We start from the raw sequence: 19,389 nt of genomic DNA on the forward strand, positions 1-19,389 counted from the left end.
TATTTTAACAGTATACATACAGGAAACTATATTCTCAGATGAAGCACTGATACTTGGGCGGAGTGATTAGCACAACTCTCTCCTCCCCAGGGGGCTTCTCTGGTGCTGCGAGCAAATCACTCCACCCAAGTAGCAGTGCTTCTATAGTTCCCTGTATGTATACTGTTAGAAGATGGCTGTGTCTCATATGACTTTGTTATTTGTACACGCTGTGACTATACAAATCACAACATATAAATAGGAAAATGTTTGCGTTATTTTGTCACTTATAGGGAGCAGTATGCTAGCTGAAGCCATTTACTTACAATCTTTGTGCTAAGCTAAGCTAGCGGTGGGTGCGTCAGACAAAGTTACAGGACACACAGAGATAAAAATGGTATGTATGGACTTATCTAACTCTGGGGAATACAGTGAATAAGCTAAAACCCCAAAATGTTGGTGTGTTCCTTGAGGTGGGATACCTTCAGGGATTACTGTTAGGATCTCAATGGAGGTGTTGGCCAGTTCCGGTTCATCACAGTCCTAAAAACACAATTACATGAGATATTATTACACAATTCCACATTGATATACAACCTTGCATTTAGGTAGAAAACACAAAGCAGCCACTTTAGAAAGAAGGTTGATAGGTAGTCTTGATCAGGACCAATTGAGGGTATCTCACATCTGCTCATATTTACATCTGAAGAGGCATTAGCTGATGACAACAGTTAGCTATTCTACAATGTGATAACACAAACCTTGCACTCTATTGACAGTTCCGTAAAATGGATAAGCCATATTCAACAGGGAAACAACATATGAGAAGAAAAAATACCTACAATTCTAACAAGGCTTTGCTGTTGTCCCAGAGGACAGTTGACATTTTTGTACATAATCATTTCACTCTTACACTGGTCATTTGTGAGATTAGTAGAACCCTCTCATTAACACCTGAAGATGTGTACCATTAAACAAGCATGCAAACTGGTCAAGGGTTAAAAAAAGGTGAGAAGGGTATGCGAGGATGGTGGGGAGTGGGTCATATGACGGATTCTTTTATGCTTGCTGCTAACAAAGCATCCTACCCTAATGGAAGCTTATGAAATGTACCCTCCGGCTAGTTTGACACATTAGCCTTATTGCGTTAGCCCTACCATTTGTTCCAAAAACGTGATAGAACAACACCTCCAATGTTTTTGTTGTAGCAAGATATTTTAAGACAACCTTTTTACTAGTAAGTCACCATTGTTTGTTTGACCCATAATGCATTATGGACCGTGACGTAGACCGGTCCAAGCACCGCTACAAACAAAAGGCAAATAAACTATAACATTATCAAGTAAAGCGATTACCTCAATTAGCGAGCGAAATGTCTGCCATTCAAGCCTTTCCAATTTGAGCCTCAACATGCCGTAAACACGGAGGAAGGTATATTTCGCTCGCTAACTGAGGTAATAGCTTATCTTGATAACGTTATTGTTTATTTGCCTTGTGTTTGTAGCAGCGCTTGGAGCCATCTACATCAGTCCAGAATGCATTATGGGTAAACATTTCTTAAAATATCGCTACAACGAAAACATTGGAGTGTTCTTCTATCACGTTTGTGGGGCAAAACGTTAGGGCTAACCCAAAAAGGCTAATTTGTTAAACTAGCCAGAGGTCCTTTTAACTTAAATTTCCAATAAGCATAACCTATGCATTACACATTGTACTGAGCAGTAGGGCTGGGCGAGAAATCGACTGCGATTCTCATGCGCATTTCATCAGTAAAGCTGGCTCCGTGATTAATAGTAAATCACCATCACCTGCTTTCAGGTGGAGCAGCATTTACTACACAGAGCCGTATTTCACAGAGAAGCTCGGCAAAATCTCATGCATTATAAGAGGTGAAATTTCACGATTACGAACACGATTTTGCCTAGCTTCTCAGTAAAATACGGCTCTGTGTAGTAAATGCTGCTGCATTTGAAAGCAGGTGATGGCGACTTATTACTAATCATGAAACCAGCTTTACTGATAAGATACGCATGAGAATTGCAGTCAATTTATGGCCCAGCTCTACTCTACTACTGTGCAGTTTGCATTGCATGTCGAAATTGCATATGGCATATATGAAAATAATAGGCCACTTTTATGACACTGTTGTTTCCAAATCTGGAGGTGCTGTGGCATTTGCAATGCATGTGTTGTGACCCCTCTCGGCCATAGGGTTGCTGCAGTGACAGAATTTTCCCACCGGTTAATCGGTGCGTGACAACCCCGATGATACCGGTTTCACAGGGTGGGAGGGGCTTACTTTTTTAATTTGAATTAGATGCAACTGTTTAAATGCAGCGCTTGCGTAGGCTGTCTTAAAGGAATAGTCTACTCATTTTCAATATTAAACTATGTTATTACCTTAACTAAGAAGAGTTGATACATCCCTCTATCATCTGTGTGCGTGCACGTTAGCGCTGGAGCGCACTGCGACACTTCGATAGCATTTAGCTTAGCCCCATTCATTCAGTGGTACCACTCAGAGATAAAGTTAGAAGTGACCAAACACATCAACGTTTTTCCTATTTAAGACGAGTAGTTATACGAGCAAGTTTGGTGGTACAAAATAAAACGTAGCGCTTTTCAAAGCGGATTTAAAAGAGGAACTATATTTTAATGCGGAATAGCACTTTTGAGAGTACTTCGACTCGGCGCAGTAACACCCTCCCTCTCCCATTATGAGAGGGAGAAGGGGAGCGGACTTTTCAGGCGAGTTGAAGTACTCACAAAAGTGCTGTTCCGCCATACAATATAGTTCCTCTTTTAAATCCGCTTAGAAAAGCGCTACGTTTTTTTTGTACCACCAAACTTGCTCATATAACTACTCATCTTAAAAAGGAAAAACGTTGATGTGTTTGGTCACTTCTAACTTTATCTCTGATTGGTACCATTGAATAATGGGGCTAAGCTAAATGCTATCGAAGTGTCGCAGCGCGCTCCACCGCTTACGTGCAAGCACACAGATGATAGCGGGATATAGTTAGTTAAGGCAATAACATAGTTTAATATTGAAAATGAGTAGACTATTCCTTTAAATCTCATATGAATTTGCATGCAATGCGAGCGCAACAGCTGGTTTAATTAAGTGCTTGAGTCAATGTGCACAGGTACTTCAGAACCTGCCAGTCCCAAGGAGAGCATCCGGCTACTCTTCTATAAAGTGCTGCTTGAATGATGGGTTTATTATTATTTGTAATGAAAAACGCAACAACAAAACGATCTCGCTTACATTAAACATCATATATGTATATTATAACAAAAATGAGTAAGCATACGGCTTCTGCCATCGTCTGGTCAATCGCTCACCTCACACACTCTGACAGGAATAAATGAAATCTGACACCGGCTGCTCTGTGATGATGCGCGTTCAGCTCTGCTGAATTCAGGCAGAAGACACATTCATGTTTGCTGTCTCTAACGAAACTAAATTATTTAATTACAAAAAAATATCAAAACGACGGTGAAAGACGGTGTCGCGGTGGGCAAGTGATCTAACCGGTAAGAGGCTGACACACTGGTAATCACTGTTACACCGACTATCGCGACAAGCCTACTCGGCCACTGTAAATTAGCACCTGAAACTACTTACAAAGTATGTCTTGAAGAAGTCTTTGTTCTCATCTCCAAGGAGGATGGGAGGGCCACGGAGGACTGCTGTTCACTTAGCAGTAACATCTGTATTCTGAAAGATAATTTCATACATAGCACCCATAAATGGTCAAGGACCATCAATTAACAGCTCTGAAAATACAATGTGGTTACACTATTTTGCTGACACCATTAAATCATTAATGTGCATGAGAAACTTACCCCCAGTGCGATTTGATGATGCAAATACTGGCCGGTACATCCACCCTTGGACTTGAAAATGTCAAGACAGCGAGGAGTGTATTTGTCCAGTTCTTTGAAAAACTCGATTTTGAGGTTTTTGCTGGTTAACCGAAAGAACTCTGACAGAACCTAAAGAAACCGACAAATGAGCATTTAATGAAGTCATTTTGGATGCGTTTTAATAACAAATCACTAGGTCACACTGGCCAGAAAACTAGTATTACACAAACCTCGAAAATGAATATATTACTGCAACTTGTGCATCCAATCAGCTCTAATGAACGCTTTCTTTGTAAGGCATAAAGGATACATGTATGTATATTGCCCTGCTACTCATTCCATTACAACAGGCTATCTGAATATAACAAATTGTATATGTATGTATTTTATGCTTAGAATTAGTCAAGGGGGTTGTATGGTTATTTGGTTCATATCATAACTTTCTATTCAGAAAGTTTCATTAATTGTGCATAATGACATGTGCAGCAACTGCATAGGTTTAGTATCTAACGTAGTATTTTTCAGTAATGCAGTTATTTTGGGAAAATGTTAAATAATTGCAGGCTGAGTTGAGGTGCCCTTAATTTTCTGCTTGGGCCAAAATGTTAAATAAATAACCTCAATTATTTTAAAATCACAAATATACCAAATGCCCTTTCAATAGAAAAATATATCCCACCTTTAAAATCGGAGCACATTAACAGTAAGTTACAAACCTTGAGCGGGAGCGTGAAGTGCACTTCCTGCTTGGCAGTCTCTGCATTAATGCTAATGTTAAAAACAGAAAAAATATTCGAATCTCAAAATTAAAAATCAAATGAATATATGAATATTCTGATACAGACCTCCTGCTTAACAGCTGAGCTAGCAGATAAGTTAAAGTTTTACTGTGCCATCGCCAGTTATAGCCGATGCACGCAACAGTTAACAAGCACATTGCATTTGGCGATATGAATTCATATTTACAGTTTAAGAAATTTGAGATTTACAAGGTGGGACAATGACAAGGTGGTTAGCTAGCTTTAGCTTAAACCTTACCTCACAAACAAAACTCAGCTCAGAACATTAACAGAACATAGTCCTGACTTTACTAAATTGTAGAAATACATTTAACCTACAAACAGACTGAAGTATTACATACATGGCCTCTCCAAATTAACATTTTGCATGCTCTTACCTTCAAACCAAATCCAGACAAACGTTCTTTTGCCGCGTGATGGTTCAAATCCAACGTATCAGGAGGAACTGCGCATGTGCAATCTCTTCTTCGTTGATTTGTATTGGCGGTTGGCATCCAGCATGGTGCATTACCGCCACCAACTGTTGGGAGTGTGTGGAGACACTCATACTTCTCAAGTAAAGGTTACTGAAGTATGATAAGTTTAATTACTCTCCTCACCAAAATGCTGTGTCAACTTATTGTAAGCTAGTAGAGTCAACAAAATATGGAGCAACTAGTTATGATCACTATTTATTTTTAAGTAAAGTTAGCTATTACATTTTACAGTGAATCTCAACTTAGTAACTTCAAGATAAATGAACTGTATCATTGCTTCATTAATCATCCGAGTATAACAATAAAGAAATATACAAGGTTCTATGAAAATATATCAAATATATAAATGTGGGGTATGGGGGAACAACATTTAAATTCTGACAGTTTCACATACTTTTTCTTTCAACTCTAATTAAAGTTGCAAGCAGCGATGGTAGGGCCCTCGCACACATGGGTACCATGTGCTATGGGATTAGTAAAACAATGAACCAGGGGGATTTAAATTTAAGTTAAGTGTTTTAATTTAAGTGTGTAAATATAGGTGGATATTCAAAGGAACTTTGCTGTGTCACACCTCCTGTGTGCAGCAGGTGGCGCTATGACTGAATTGTTGTTATATTGATGTGTTCAGGCCAGGACCCTTATCAAACATATGAAGTCTGTGACAGGAGTTACAACAGCATTCTCATGGGGAAACATCAAACTTTGCCAGGCCGCCACTGACACGCCCTTTAACAAAAATTCAAGATCTTCACAATTTATCATTGTTCTTAAGTTCAGACTGACCAAATATGATGATGATCTGAATAAATTTCTACAAGCAGTAAATCACAGTGTAAAATATGTCATTTCCTGCTGTCAGCAGGTGGCGCTATAACTTTTACTGAATATTGCCATGTTAATGTGGTCAGGCCAGGACACTTATCAAACATGTGAAGCGTGGGTCAGGTTAGATGTTTTAAGCCTGAGTTGGAACAACTTTCTGTTTTATGGTGGAAAGCCGAAATTTGTCAGGCCGCCACAGACACACCCTTCAACGAAAAGTCAAGATCTCCTCAATTTAGCATCGCAAAGGCCTTTAGATGACACAGACGAAATATGACGATGATCTAATGAAATCTTTAGGAGGAGTTTGTTTAAGTATGAAGCCTAGAAATTGAAAAATTTGCACACAAATTACAGAAAACAATTCAAAATGGCTGAGTTCCTGTGGGGTTTAGAGCTTGGCTCCAAGAGACTTTTTTGTAGGTCCTGGGGTGATACATGATCCTACCACATTTCGTACCTCTATGTTAAACCTAGCGGAGGAGCTGCTCTCTTGAATTTTTGTAGGTGGCGCTATAGAGCCATTTTTACACCCCCACTTCTGAAGCCTATATCAAGAAAATTTTTCGCCACATTTGACATGAGTGCAAGGTTTCATGACTTTTTGAGCATGATTAGGCTGTCAAAAATGCAATTAATGCGAAACTTTGCGAGGCCGGTACAGACACGCCCTTTAACGAAAAGCCAAGGTCGTTGCTATTTATCATCACAAAAGGTCTTGAGATTAGACTGATGAAATACGATGTTGATATGGTTTAATCTCTAAGAGCAGTAAGTCACAGCGTAAAACATGGACTGTATCTTAATATTGCTATGTTGATGTGTTCAGGTCAAGACCCTTATTAAACTTGTGACACCTGAGGCTTGTAGGACAATGTATGCCTGAATTACAATGGCTTCCTGTTCCATGGCGAAACATCACACTTTGCCAGGCTGACACGAACACGCCCTTCAAGGAAAAGTCAAGATCTTTGCTATTTATCATTGCAAAGGGCTTAAGATCAGTCTGACCAAATATTTTGATGATCTGATTAAATCTCTACGAGCAGAAAATCCCAGCGTAAAACATGACATTTCCTGCTGCATCTAGGTGGCGCTATGACTATAACTGAAAATTGTCATGTTAATGTGTTCAGGCCAGGACCCTTTTCAAACATGTGAAGCGTGGGGCAGATTGGAAATTGTAAGCCTGAGTTAGAACAACTTCCTGTTTCATGGCAAAAACACCTAAATTTGTCAGGCCGCCACGAACACACCCTCCAACGAAAAGTCAAAAGCTCCGCAATTTAAAATCGCAAAGGCCTTTAGATGATACTGACCAAATATGATGATGATCGGATTAAATCTCTAGGAGGAGTTCGTTAAAGTATGAAGCCTGGAAATGCCAAAATTTGCACAGAAATCACAGTGAAAACTCAAAATAGCCGACTTCCTGTGGGTTTTAGAGTTTGGTTCCAAGGGACTTTTTTGTAGGTATCGGGGTCATGGATGATCCTACCAAATTTTGTATCTGTATGTTTTTCGTAGCGGGAGAGCTGTTCTCTTGAAATTTTGCAGGTGGCGCTATCGAGTCATTTCTAAACGCCCACTTCTGACGCCTATACTACATGTAAATTTTGTTCACTTCCGATGTGTGTGCAAAGTTTCATGAGTTTTCGAGCATGTTTAGGACCTCAAAAATGCGTTTCATTTCGGAGAAAAAAAGAAGAAACTGATCAAAAACAATAGGGCTTTGCACCATTCTGGCCTGCTCCTCGATGCTCGGGCCCTAATAAACAACAAACTGATAAAGACACCTTAGATAACTGATGATGGGGAGAATATATGAAAGCATGTAATAAATACAAAATGCAATAGACAAAAGATGAACTCCATATACAAAATGAGTAAATATTTGAGGAGCTCGGATGCAAAAGCCTCTAAATGCCACCTTCATCCAAAAATTAGATATTAGCCAAATGCTCGATATGACTATACATTTATCAAATACTTTTGCTTTAAATCTGCTTAATCCCACCGCAGGGCATTTAGAAGTAGTGCTTTGCTGGCGGAATCATTAAGTGTCCATTAAATGCTCATTTACAAAAAACATATCTGACGCACTTAGGGGCAATCACACCAAACACATTTTAAACGCTTTGAAACGCAAGCTCTTTATGTTGCTAGGCAACCAATGTATCAACTATTATGCGAGCATTTGTGAAATTTTGTTTGTTACAAATGTACAAGCAGAGCTCTGACCTTGTTTGAGGGTGAGAGTTGCACAAGCAGGCAGGAGAGAGTGAATGCAGTCTCCGGTTGTTCCAAGCAACTCTAAACTTCTGTCACCACAATGGAAGGCCCGCCTCTCCCCTCATTCAATTGGACAATGGAAAAATGTGAATACGTCAGACCCTTTTCCGCTCAGAGCGCGCATTTAAAATTGCATGTCATGGAAGGGCGGACAAATTGCAAGGCATTCGCCACATATTAGGGAGGTACCGAATGTTCAGCAACTGAAATTGTTCGGTTGAAAATGGCAAAAAATTATTTTAGGTGTTTGGTCGAACAAGTGAAAATACGTAATAATTTTTATCAAACAATGAGATCTTTGATGACGATAGCAACCAGCGCATATTGAGAGGCGCGCAAATGCAGCAAACATGTTGGTTAAAGCATTTTAAATTGTTTCATTTATCATTTAAAAGACATCCTGAACAGCATGCAACGTATAAGAGACATGGTGGGCAGCAAACCTGGGTATTTGTATGCTGAATACACAGGCACAGAGATAGAGAGACTTTAACTCTTCATCTCATGTCATTGATTAGAAGAGAAACCACAAAGCCAACTGCAGTATGTAATAAAAACTTCCTAAAACCAGTAAAACTACAATGACAAACACGCTTCTATTAAACGAGAAATAAAACACTTATTAACATGTTATTCTGTTAGACTGCTTTTTCCTCTGTCATGCTCCTGTTGCCGTTTCATTCTCTTCCTTTGCTCATGCACGCAGGGGTGCGTCTGCTGCTCAACATACAGTTGTGCATAAGTGTCGATGCAAGTTTCTCAAGGAATAGTAATGAATAGGTTATTTCCATTTTGTGTGCCAATAGAAGATCGGATAATAAAATTATATTATACTATATATTATACTAATATTTATTTAGCCAAGACTCATTTATGTGGTTGAATGTAAATGGAACAATTTTAACAAGTCAGATGGCTATCTGATCAGAGAAGTGACCAGGTGTAAGAAGGCCCTATAATGACTGCTGGAATATAAAAAAAATTAATTGTTAAATAATGTGAAATAAATATAGTAAAAATGACATTCTGAAATGTAACTCATGCAATGGTGAGAAAATTGGCAAAATAATGAAAAAGGAAAATTAAAAAAATGCTTCGGCTGATTGTTTCATTCTGGAACCATTAGTCTTATGTATAAAATTAATTCACGCACACGTGATTCATATTTAACAAGCAGGTAATAAATTAAACTCTTTTTTTTGTAATCCATTACAATAGCCTATCGTCTTTCTGGTGGTGCCAAACCCTGACAAAAGATAGTTGTAAGACCAGCATCAAATGGCTGAATCCACAAGGAACCATTTTCTTTCTGTGTTTTTGAAGCTTTGATTGTGTTTACAGTTCGCAATATAACATGTGTTCATGTTTCATGCGTAAAAAAACCATGGTATTTTTGACGCAATTGACTTATCTCTTAGCGCTGTTTTTACTGTCCTCAAAACGGCTGTTGTATTCCTTGTTCTATGAAGTACCTCCTTCAGAAATACATAAGTTATGTTTGTGTAGTTGTTTAGTGTGTTTTTATTTGATAGGAGCTTAGCTTGCTGTTAGCTTAGATGATGATTGACGTATAGACAGTATGCACGTGACGTCACCTTTGGCGAAAGTGACTGCAGTTACGCACACTGAGTGGCAAAAGACAGAGTGGCAGAATTGGTGTACAGTGTGTAATCAGCGAAAAACAGGGTGAAAACGCGTCTAAATGGGAAACAGCTGTTGTGCGATAGACTGTACTAACAGATTAACAAGAATTCTGAGCTATCGTTTTACAGACTGACAAAAAACACAGAAAGGAGAAGTAAATTGATTGTTCATGTCAACGTCCACAGACCACAGGTGGGTTGATAAGCTGCTAGGGTCACTATCAAGCAGAGGTTTTACTTTCTACTTAAAAGTTTTTTTTCCAGTATTTGTATTTTATCAGTGTATTTCTTTGGAAAACATACATTCCAAAGCATATTATGATAATTTGTACTCTATTACATTTCATAAATAATACATTTTTGTTTTACATTTTAATATTTAAAGGGATAGTTCACCCAATGTCATTGTTTACTCATGTTGTTTCAAACCTGTATACATTTTGTTGTTTTGATGAACACAAAGGAAGATATTTTTAGAAATGTTTGTAACCAAAGCATTCGTGGACCCCATTTACTTCCATAGTATTCTTTTTTCCTACTATGGAAGTGAACGGGGTCCAAAAAACAGTTTGGTTACAAATATTTCTCAAAATATCATCAGAACAAAGAAATGTATACAGGTTTGTAACAACATTAGGGTGAGTTAATGATGACAGAATTTTTGGGTGAACTATCCCTTTAAGTACATTAACATACTTTTAATCAAGTAAAACTTACATTTTAATGCAATTAGGTATTAAATTTTAATATGCAATATTAGAGAATACACAGTATGATTCTATGCTTTAGAATGTAGTGAAGTAAAATTTTTCCCAATACAAACATCCTAATAAAGCACAGATGCTTGGAAAATGTAACTAATGTAACTAAGTATTGTCCACCTCTCCTAACAAGTCTAACTAAATTTTATTTAAGCTGATAATAGTCAGTTTTACTGGCATTTTCGCAGTAGCCCCTATGAAAACCAGCCATTTTGTTGAACGTTTGCCACTCAACATACATCCCTGTGTGATAAGCAAACGCATTGTTGTCTCATTTATAGGTGAATATAACGTGCTATTTAGTTGCCTCAAAATAGCAATGCACCTGAACCATAGACCGTAAAAAAATATGGACGTAGTGTCCATGACGTCAACCATTGGTTTCTGAAGATCGTTTTTGAAGCTTAAAGTAGGCGTTGCCTGTCGTAGCCATCTTGGTCACGGATCACCGCGAATCACTCGTGGAAAACCGAAAATGGGTAAAGAGGCGGGACATGAGTGAAGCTCAGGTGGCTGGATGCTGAAACCACGCCCGCCTAGCACGACTCTAATGACAGCAGTGGCTGTTCATCCCTCACTCAAGCGGCCACACCCTTAATTATGCAGAGGTTTAAGGCTTAACATAATTTAAACTGATGAGTTACAAAAAAATTCACCCCCCTCACAGTTGTCATGAAGAGCAAAATTAGCTGTATAGACCAAAAACACTTTTTGTACCAGGCTGTAAACATATTTTCTACTGTAAAGTTGGACATTTTTAACATTGGAGTCTATGGCAATTGACTCCCTTTTGGAGCAAGCCTCTAGCGACCAGTCGATGAATTGCAGTTTAAGTCACTTCCGTATTGGCTTCATTAGAGAGATCTTAAGGTTGCCCCTCGGCCTGAAAACACCTTGTTTTCAGACCAGAACGCCCATGGTTGCAAATGCATTTGCTTTTTAAACAACATGCTGCTAAATGCGAAAATGACCTTTAAAATTATTTCACACATGAATATAAAATTGCAATCTCAGAACAAAATGTACATAAGGTCAAATATTTACAGCAGATACCAAATTATGTAAGTCTGAACGCTCAGAGGGAGGTTAAGGGTGAGAGAATTTGAGTTGAAGAGATCTAAGGGGTTGAATGTATGTCAACAGCCCCACATGAGGGTCAAATGTAGATACATGGCACCAACCGAAATTTTATAGATTTACAATGTCTCTCCATAAACAAACTACAAACTGATTGTTTAACCTCTTGTCTTACTCCTTAGATCCTTGAAGACCCGAATAGTTAAACATTAGTTAACTGTCTCTGTTTGTGTCTGCAGGTGTGAGGAACCCAGAGTCAGATCAACTAAAGTCAGTGTCAGTAAAGGATGGAGATTCTGTTACTCTACTGGCTGATGATCGTGATATCAAGAAATATGATGTGATGCAATGGAGATTTCAAGGGATTCGTATAGCTCATTTCAATAAATCAGCCAGTGAAATATCAGAAGACGAGAGATTCAGAGACAAACTGCAGCTGGATGTTCAGACTGGATCTCTTAAAATCAAGAACATCAGAACGGATCTCTCTGGACTTTATCAAGTAGATCTCACCAGCACCACCACCAGCAGCAGTTATACCATACATCAGACATTCAATGTTACTGTCAGTGGTGAGTAAATCAAATCTTTCGATATAATACAAATCTTATTATGATTATAACTCCTTGAACAATTCTAATGTAAACTTTAAAAAGTAATGTACTGTTTAATATAATAAATAAAAATGGTAAATTCTAACCATTCTAACATTATGTACTAAATTTGATAAACTTTTGAGCGTACAGGTATTTTTCGCATCCTGTTTATTAAAGAGTATTGGTTACGCATACTGATTTTTACCTACTATATTGTATGAAATAGGTCTGCAGCATGATACACCGAAAATTTTTGGTATCTTGATAACGGTATATGCTAGGGGTGTAACGGTATGCACAAATCACAGTTCGGTGCGTTCCTCGATTTTGAGGCCACGGTTCGGTTCCTTTTCGGTACAGTGCGGGAAAAATGCAAACATTAAACTGCAGGTTGTTAATTACTATAAACTTTTTTTTAGCAATTTGTTTACACATTTTTTTAAAACTTTTTATTAAAATATAATTAAACAAAATATATATAAAATAAAAAAGAATAATAAATAAAATACTGCTGCAAAGTTCTCTTAAACTTTTTCTACTAAAACCTTGCACTAAACTAACATATTCAATTCCTGAATACATTTATGAACTATTAGCCTACATTTTTGCAACTGTTTTGGTTATGTACCATCTCTGTATAAAAATAATATAACTGCTCTATGTGTAACTGCATAGCATTGCAAGCACTGCAATCAACATGATGATATACTTCTTATACACTCATATTGAGACAAGGGAGTTGCATACATAGCCTTCTTTTATCTTTTGCACGTTTCTCCTAATCTTTGCTTGTGTCGTCAATGTAAGCTGTGACTTAAACGAACCCCTCCGCAGCTGAGTAACAGCTGAGTAAGCCCGGTTTACAGCTCTTCTCTGTCCCGACCAGATTATCTGATCGCATTGTGACAATGACAGGGACAAAAGACATTTTGCCACCAAAATTTGAGAGTGTGCCACTGAATTTTACATCCAGTCGCACATGTGCGACCAGTAAATTTTATCTTTTTTTTGATGTGACACTGAATTTAAAACAGCACATTGTACTTTCTGCATCTGTCATCAAAGTATTTATTAGTAATACAGTGTATTACTTAGTAGAAATGTGAATATTTGGTTAGCATGTTGATTTACGGTGTGTGCCCCTAAATTTTCTGGTTGCGCCCCTAAAATTTTCAGTTGGGGGCCACTGTGCTCCTAGTGAAAAAAGTTAGTCTGGAGCCCTGAATGATCTGATTGACGTGAGGTGCAGATGAAAAATCTGATCACGCATTCCTTATTCTCGCTGTCACAGAAAGCGCGTCTCATGATTGCGTAGCAACGAAAGATGCGTAACCTCTCACGCACTTTTGAAAGAACATAACAGCACGTTGACGTGCGTTTAACACACGCTTATAGATGTTGAGTCTTTTAGTTCAATTACTGCTCTTGTCAAAGAAAATTAGTGCACAATAAAGATATAAATATAGTTGTTACAGAAATATTAAAAGTGCAGTGAGTCAGTGTTTCTGTTGCAATGGCTCTTAGATAAACTGAACTTATCAATGTAGATAGTTAGATATTTGACATTTATAACTTCATACCCTAAAAAAAAAAGATTCATTGAATTTAATCAATTTTTTTAAGGTAAGTGGTTGCAATTAATTTATTTAAGCTACATTTAAACAAAAGTTTTATATTTTACTTTACTTTACTAATCTTTTTTGTTTAAATGTAGCTTAAATAAATTGATTGCAACCACTTACCTTAAAAAATGTATTAAATTTAGTGAATCATTTTTTTCAGTGTACTAGAGTTAAAGGAACACGCCCAGATTTTGGGAATTTAGCTAATTCAACGTATTCTCCAGAGTTAGATAAGTTCACACATACCTTTCTCATCTCTGTGTGTGCTGTAACTCTGTCTGACGCAGCCCCCGCTAGCTTAGCTTAGCACAAAGACTGCAAGTGAATGGCTCCAGCTAGCAAACTGATCCCAATAATTGACAAAATAACGCAAAATGTTCCTATTTATTTGTTGTGGTTTGTATAGTCACACCGTGTACAAATAACAAGGTCATATGAGACACAGTCATCTTTTAACAGTATATATAATGGGAACTATATTCTCAGAAGGCGAAGCACTTCTACTGGGCGGAGTGATTTGCTCACAGCACCCAAGAAGCCCCCTGGTGAGGAGCAGAGAGTTTGGTCAAGTGCTTCGCCTTCTGAAAATATAGTTCTCAGTATGTATACTGTTAAAAGATGGCTGTGTCTCATATGACCTTGTTATTTGTACACGGTGTGACTATACAAATCACAACACATAAACAGGAAAATGTTTGCATTATTTTGTCACTTATTGGGAGCTGTTTGCAAGATGGAGCCATTCACTTTCAGTCTTTGTGCTAAGCTAGCGGGGGCTGCGTCAGACAGAGTTACAGGACGCACGGAGATGAAAAAGGTATGTATGGACTTATCTAACTGTGGGGGATACGCTGAATAAGCTAAATTCCCAAAATCTGGGCGTGTTCCTTTAAGCATTAGATATTAATTACTAGATATTAAGCAGTAAAGTTTTAAATGGGGTGTATTATATATCAGTAATCTCAGTTAATGATTATATTAAAATGATTGACAGTGTTATAATTGTTTAATCTCTGTGTTTAATACAGGTGAAGTGAAGTCAGTGTCAGTGATGAAGGGTGATCCTCTCATAATAAACACTGATGTTCCTGACATTAAGACCTATGATCGGATACTGTTCATCTTTGGATGTGATGACACGATTGCTGATGTAAATAGACATTTCCCAAACAAACAGTTCACTCTAGATGGGAAAGACAGAGACAGACTGAAGCTGAATGATCAGACTGGAGATCTCACAATCACAAAAATCAAAATTGAAGATGCTGGAGATTATGAACTGAAGATGAGCAGCAGTAGACGAACCATTCAGAGGAGATTCAGAGTTAATGTCAGTGGTGAGTAACTTTTGTATTTCAGTATAATCAAGAATTTGGATCGGATCTTATTTATATCAGAGCATTATTAACATTTCTACATTGAACACTTACACTGATATAACCTGTTAAACTTACACAGGGTTTCCTAGTTTGTATTTAAGTTTCCAGTCACGGAAAACACTTGGAAAATAAAAGAAAGCTTATGTCCTGGAAAGTCTTGTTTTTCTGGATTTTTTAAAATATATTATTCTTCTTTGTACAACATACAATACAATTTACATCTGGCCCAAAACAATGACTAGTTTATATGCACACCAATAATGCGATTCATTCCAAAAATCAGAGTAAGGAATTAGTCACAGTAAGATGTTTATATTACTGGAGCTACAGTAACCTCTTTACTCTTGTTTATATTTAAATGTTTATTTTCTGATTATTGGCTAATAATTGTGCTTATTCACACACAGCCCAATGCAGAGAACAAATGATGAACTTCTATATACTTTCCACTGTTTTAATTTACTTATGTTAAATCACCAACACACTCTTATGTATGTATTTCGTTATACTGCAATTAAAAAATAAAAACGCTGTACGGCACCTGTATTAATATGAGTATACTTGCTGCGATTATGAGCTTAATTTCATTATTTTTATGGAAGTATATTGTGTTTACATGAGGCAAAGTGTAATAACAATATTGCCAAAAGCCCACTATCATACACCCGCCGCAATGCAGCGCAAAGTGCAATCCAAATGTTTATTGCTAGTTTAAGCCAGTGGGGCAGAATTTGCTCATGCTGCCAGTACAAATTTAACCTCCTAAGACCCGAGCTTTGGTTTGGCTTGCATTTTAGATTTCTTCCAGCTATTTTGGGTTAGAAAAAAAAAATATAATAACAGAATATTTTTCTTTGAACATAGCAGTGTAATTGTCCACGTTTGTGTACAACAGGTTCCAGTTACACAGAATTAACTATGGTGCAAATAACAAAAAACGTGATATCCATGTATGTGAACATCCAGGTCTTAGGAAGGGATAGGAATATATAGGAATTGCTGATAAAGCCAAGACATTTCAGTGCATGAAGGAACGAGAACATGCAGAACTGTCTGTTTCACTGCGTGTGTATTGCTTCTGCTGCGTGCATCGCATCTCAATTTGCTGAACAACTGGGACTGATGCAAGTGCAATGATATAAGAGAAGAATTGAAATGATCATTCAAATAATATTAAAATAATAACACAATTTTATTCATTTTAATTGGCTTCACAAATAAACTGAGATGATTTGGCGGTTTGATGGTCTCTGGATGCATCATGTTGCAAATTAAAATAATTTTTATACATTTGACTTTAACACTTTTGACATGCGTCTTAACCTATAACTTTTTGTCAATTTTAAAGATTATTATAACTGGAATATTTTAACAGACCCAAAAAGCTTGGGCCATGTAAATGCAAAGGGCAGCCTGTTGAATGCCTTGGTTCATGCAAGTAGATTCATACTAAGATAATGGTCCGTTTACTTAGTCATGAAGATTGAGATAGAAACAAAAAGATGATAGACAATGATAAACCAAACAAACTAAACAATGCTAAGTAAGAAAGTCATTTTTTTGCAGTGCATGTTATTATTTTGTAAACTTACATTTAAGAATCGATTCTTGACATTTGTGAATCTATTCAGAATCGGCCCACGTCTGAATCGCGATTCATCTAAGAATCAATTTTTTTGTCCCACCCCTACTTTTAAGAGACATAAGCCTTTTTAAAGAGATATATAATATCTCTTTGCAGAAGAAATATTTGTTGTGCTCATTTATTTGAGTTTCTATTAAAAATTGTTAACAGTTACAGTCATCAAAGAGCTTGCATATCTGCTAAAAAATTGTTGTTGTTGTTTGTTGTTGTAAAAAAAATTGGTATCGGTATAGGCACATCACGAAGATAATAAATCGGTATCGGCCTTAAAAATTGATTTGGAGCATCCCTAGTGGTAATGAGGGCTCGTTCATCCCAACAGCTAGCAGCCGCTAGCATTTGAAACCACAGTGAGTATTCCACTGCCGAAGATTATCACAAACAGGTGGAATTCAAAATACCTCTTCAAAGTGAAACAAGTCCTTGATGGAATATAGGGATGCTTTATACTGATGCCAGATGTATTCGGCACAGTGTAGTGCTTCACCTGTGAGTAAATAGATAATGAGACAAATCTTACTGCGATCTGTTGGGAAAAGGTTGGGTTGCATTTCAAAGTTCAATGAACATTGCAATATGAGACTACAGTAGCATTGTTTATTGCTGTGACTTGTGTGTGCAAGGAGGGGTGAAGTATATCTTGAAAAGACATGTCATTAGTAGATGTACACAAAATAGTTCTTTATTTAACAGTCAATAACAGGAGAAACTTGTGAAAATGGTATTGTTCTGATGATAGTCCCAACAACACACACACTGTTCCAGTATAACAGATAGTCCCAAGTTCTTTCCTTGATTCCAACGAGGGTTTCACAGACAACGACGAGGTTAGTTAACATAGCATGTATGGAAGCAGCTTGCATAAACAAGACTGGACGAAGTGTGTGTGTGATCTGTAACTTAAATAGTTATGTGGTGATGAATGGTGACCGCAATTAAAACTCAGGTGACAGTGATCGAGAAACAAACACCTATTAGCTTAGGTGCCTTTTTGTATGTAATGCAAGTGTCATACCGGACAAGCTTACTATTGTGACACAAGTATGTTTACAAGATATTATGTAAATGCTTTGTTAAAGAGAAATGTCTTTTAGTTTAGACCAGGGGCCTCGTTAGGGCATTTTTAGGGGGGCTTTAGGGATTGTAAACGGATTCGTGATTGCTTCATTCCCCTTTAAATTTAATTTGAAAACAGCAGCAGGGCAGACTTTGGCTCTTTCCCCTCTGCGACTTTTGGCACATTTAGCCCATCTATGCAATACAGTGGAATACTCCAATAAGATGGCGGAGCTGGAGGGGTGTCCGAGGTGTCCAAATTTAATGCGCTAATTTCACTACCTCATATAATTATTTTTATGTTTATTGATGTGTTTATTTTGACGTGCTGCAGCACAACACATTGTTAAAAACAAATGTTAAGAAAATGTTTACGTACTTTGCAAGTTTTACACAACGATTTCATCGTAGTGTAATGGAAATTTATATCTTTACATCTTCAAAGAAATATATGTTACGGATTGTAATAGAAATGTATTCTTTATGCATTTATTGTTTTTGTATTTGTATTCTTTATGCTTAAAGTAGTGACCTTATGATTTCTCTGTTATATCTGGCATGATATTTTTATTTGCTAAAACAGTATGCGTTGAGCCTTGTACAAGTAAATAAATCATCTCTGATGGACAGATCCTGGTATTAGTATTATTTTTCCACAACAGTAGGCTGGAAGAGGGTGTGCATAGTATTTGTCTTTTTGTGGACTAAATAAAGTCTGTGCTTAAAGACTGGGCTTCCTACCCAAAAATAGCGTGCGTGCACAGAGCTAAATGAGTTTATGTTCCCGACGTCTTTTAGGTTTTACGCACAAAAACACATTAACATCTCTTAAAATAGATATCTTGTTGAGTATAATCGTAAACAATTGATTATCTTAAACATTTTATTGCATTCGGTCTTATAGGCCTACCTGTTAAAGTCTCTGTCATTAAACTATAACTTTGTAAAGCCAAATTTATCTTAAATGGGCTCAAAAGTGTTTAAGGTGTATCATGGAATTAGATTTTACAAAAGTTACTGCAGTTAACGTGAAATCTTTTGTTTCATAAACAGACAGTAAATCAGATGGGACATGGGAGAAATAAAAAAGGTTTAAAATTCATCCTTACATTATGTTTACGTGCCAGTAATCCAAACAGTCAGTGCAGTAGCCTATAGGAATATTTATCTAATGTGGGGTAATATGAAGTAATCAGCAATCATGAGATTCATTCATGCTTTTTTGTTGCTTTTTGCACATTGTCTTCTTTCATGGACTATGGACCCCATAAAGTAGCCTTGGTCACCCCCTGGCAACCCCATTTATTTTTAGCTCTGCCATTCTTTGTATATAGACCTTAACCTTGCACTGTATAATATTTATTTATT

At 37.2% G+C, this 19,389-nt stretch overlaps 1 protein-coding gene across 2 annotated transcripts in view; it reads left to right on the forward strand.

Annotated features, from left to right (window-relative positions):
* LOC135721220 (uncharacterized) overlaps nucleotides 1-19,389 on the forward strand; it is a 91,264-nt gene that overhangs the window by 11,155 nt on the left and 60,720 nt on the right. For both annotated transcript variants that reach the window (XM_073813596.1, XM_073813595.1), the window contains 2 exons: nucleotides 11,963-12,295; nucleotides 14,970-15,278. In XM_073813596.1, coding sequence (XP_073669697.1) covers nucleotides 11,963-12,295; nucleotides 14,970-15,278 — 642 coding nt within the window. The remainder of the gene's footprint in view (nucleotides 1-11,962; nucleotides 12,296-14,969; nucleotides 15,279-19,389) is intronic.

This window comes from Paramisgurnus dabryanus, chromosome 24 (assembly GCF_030506205.2).
Source record: "Paramisgurnus dabryanus chromosome 24, PD_genome_1.1, whole genome shotgun sequence".
Classification (NCBI taxonomy): Eukaryota; Metazoa; Chordata; class Actinopteri; order Cypriniformes; family Cobitidae; genus Paramisgurnus; species Paramisgurnus dabryanus.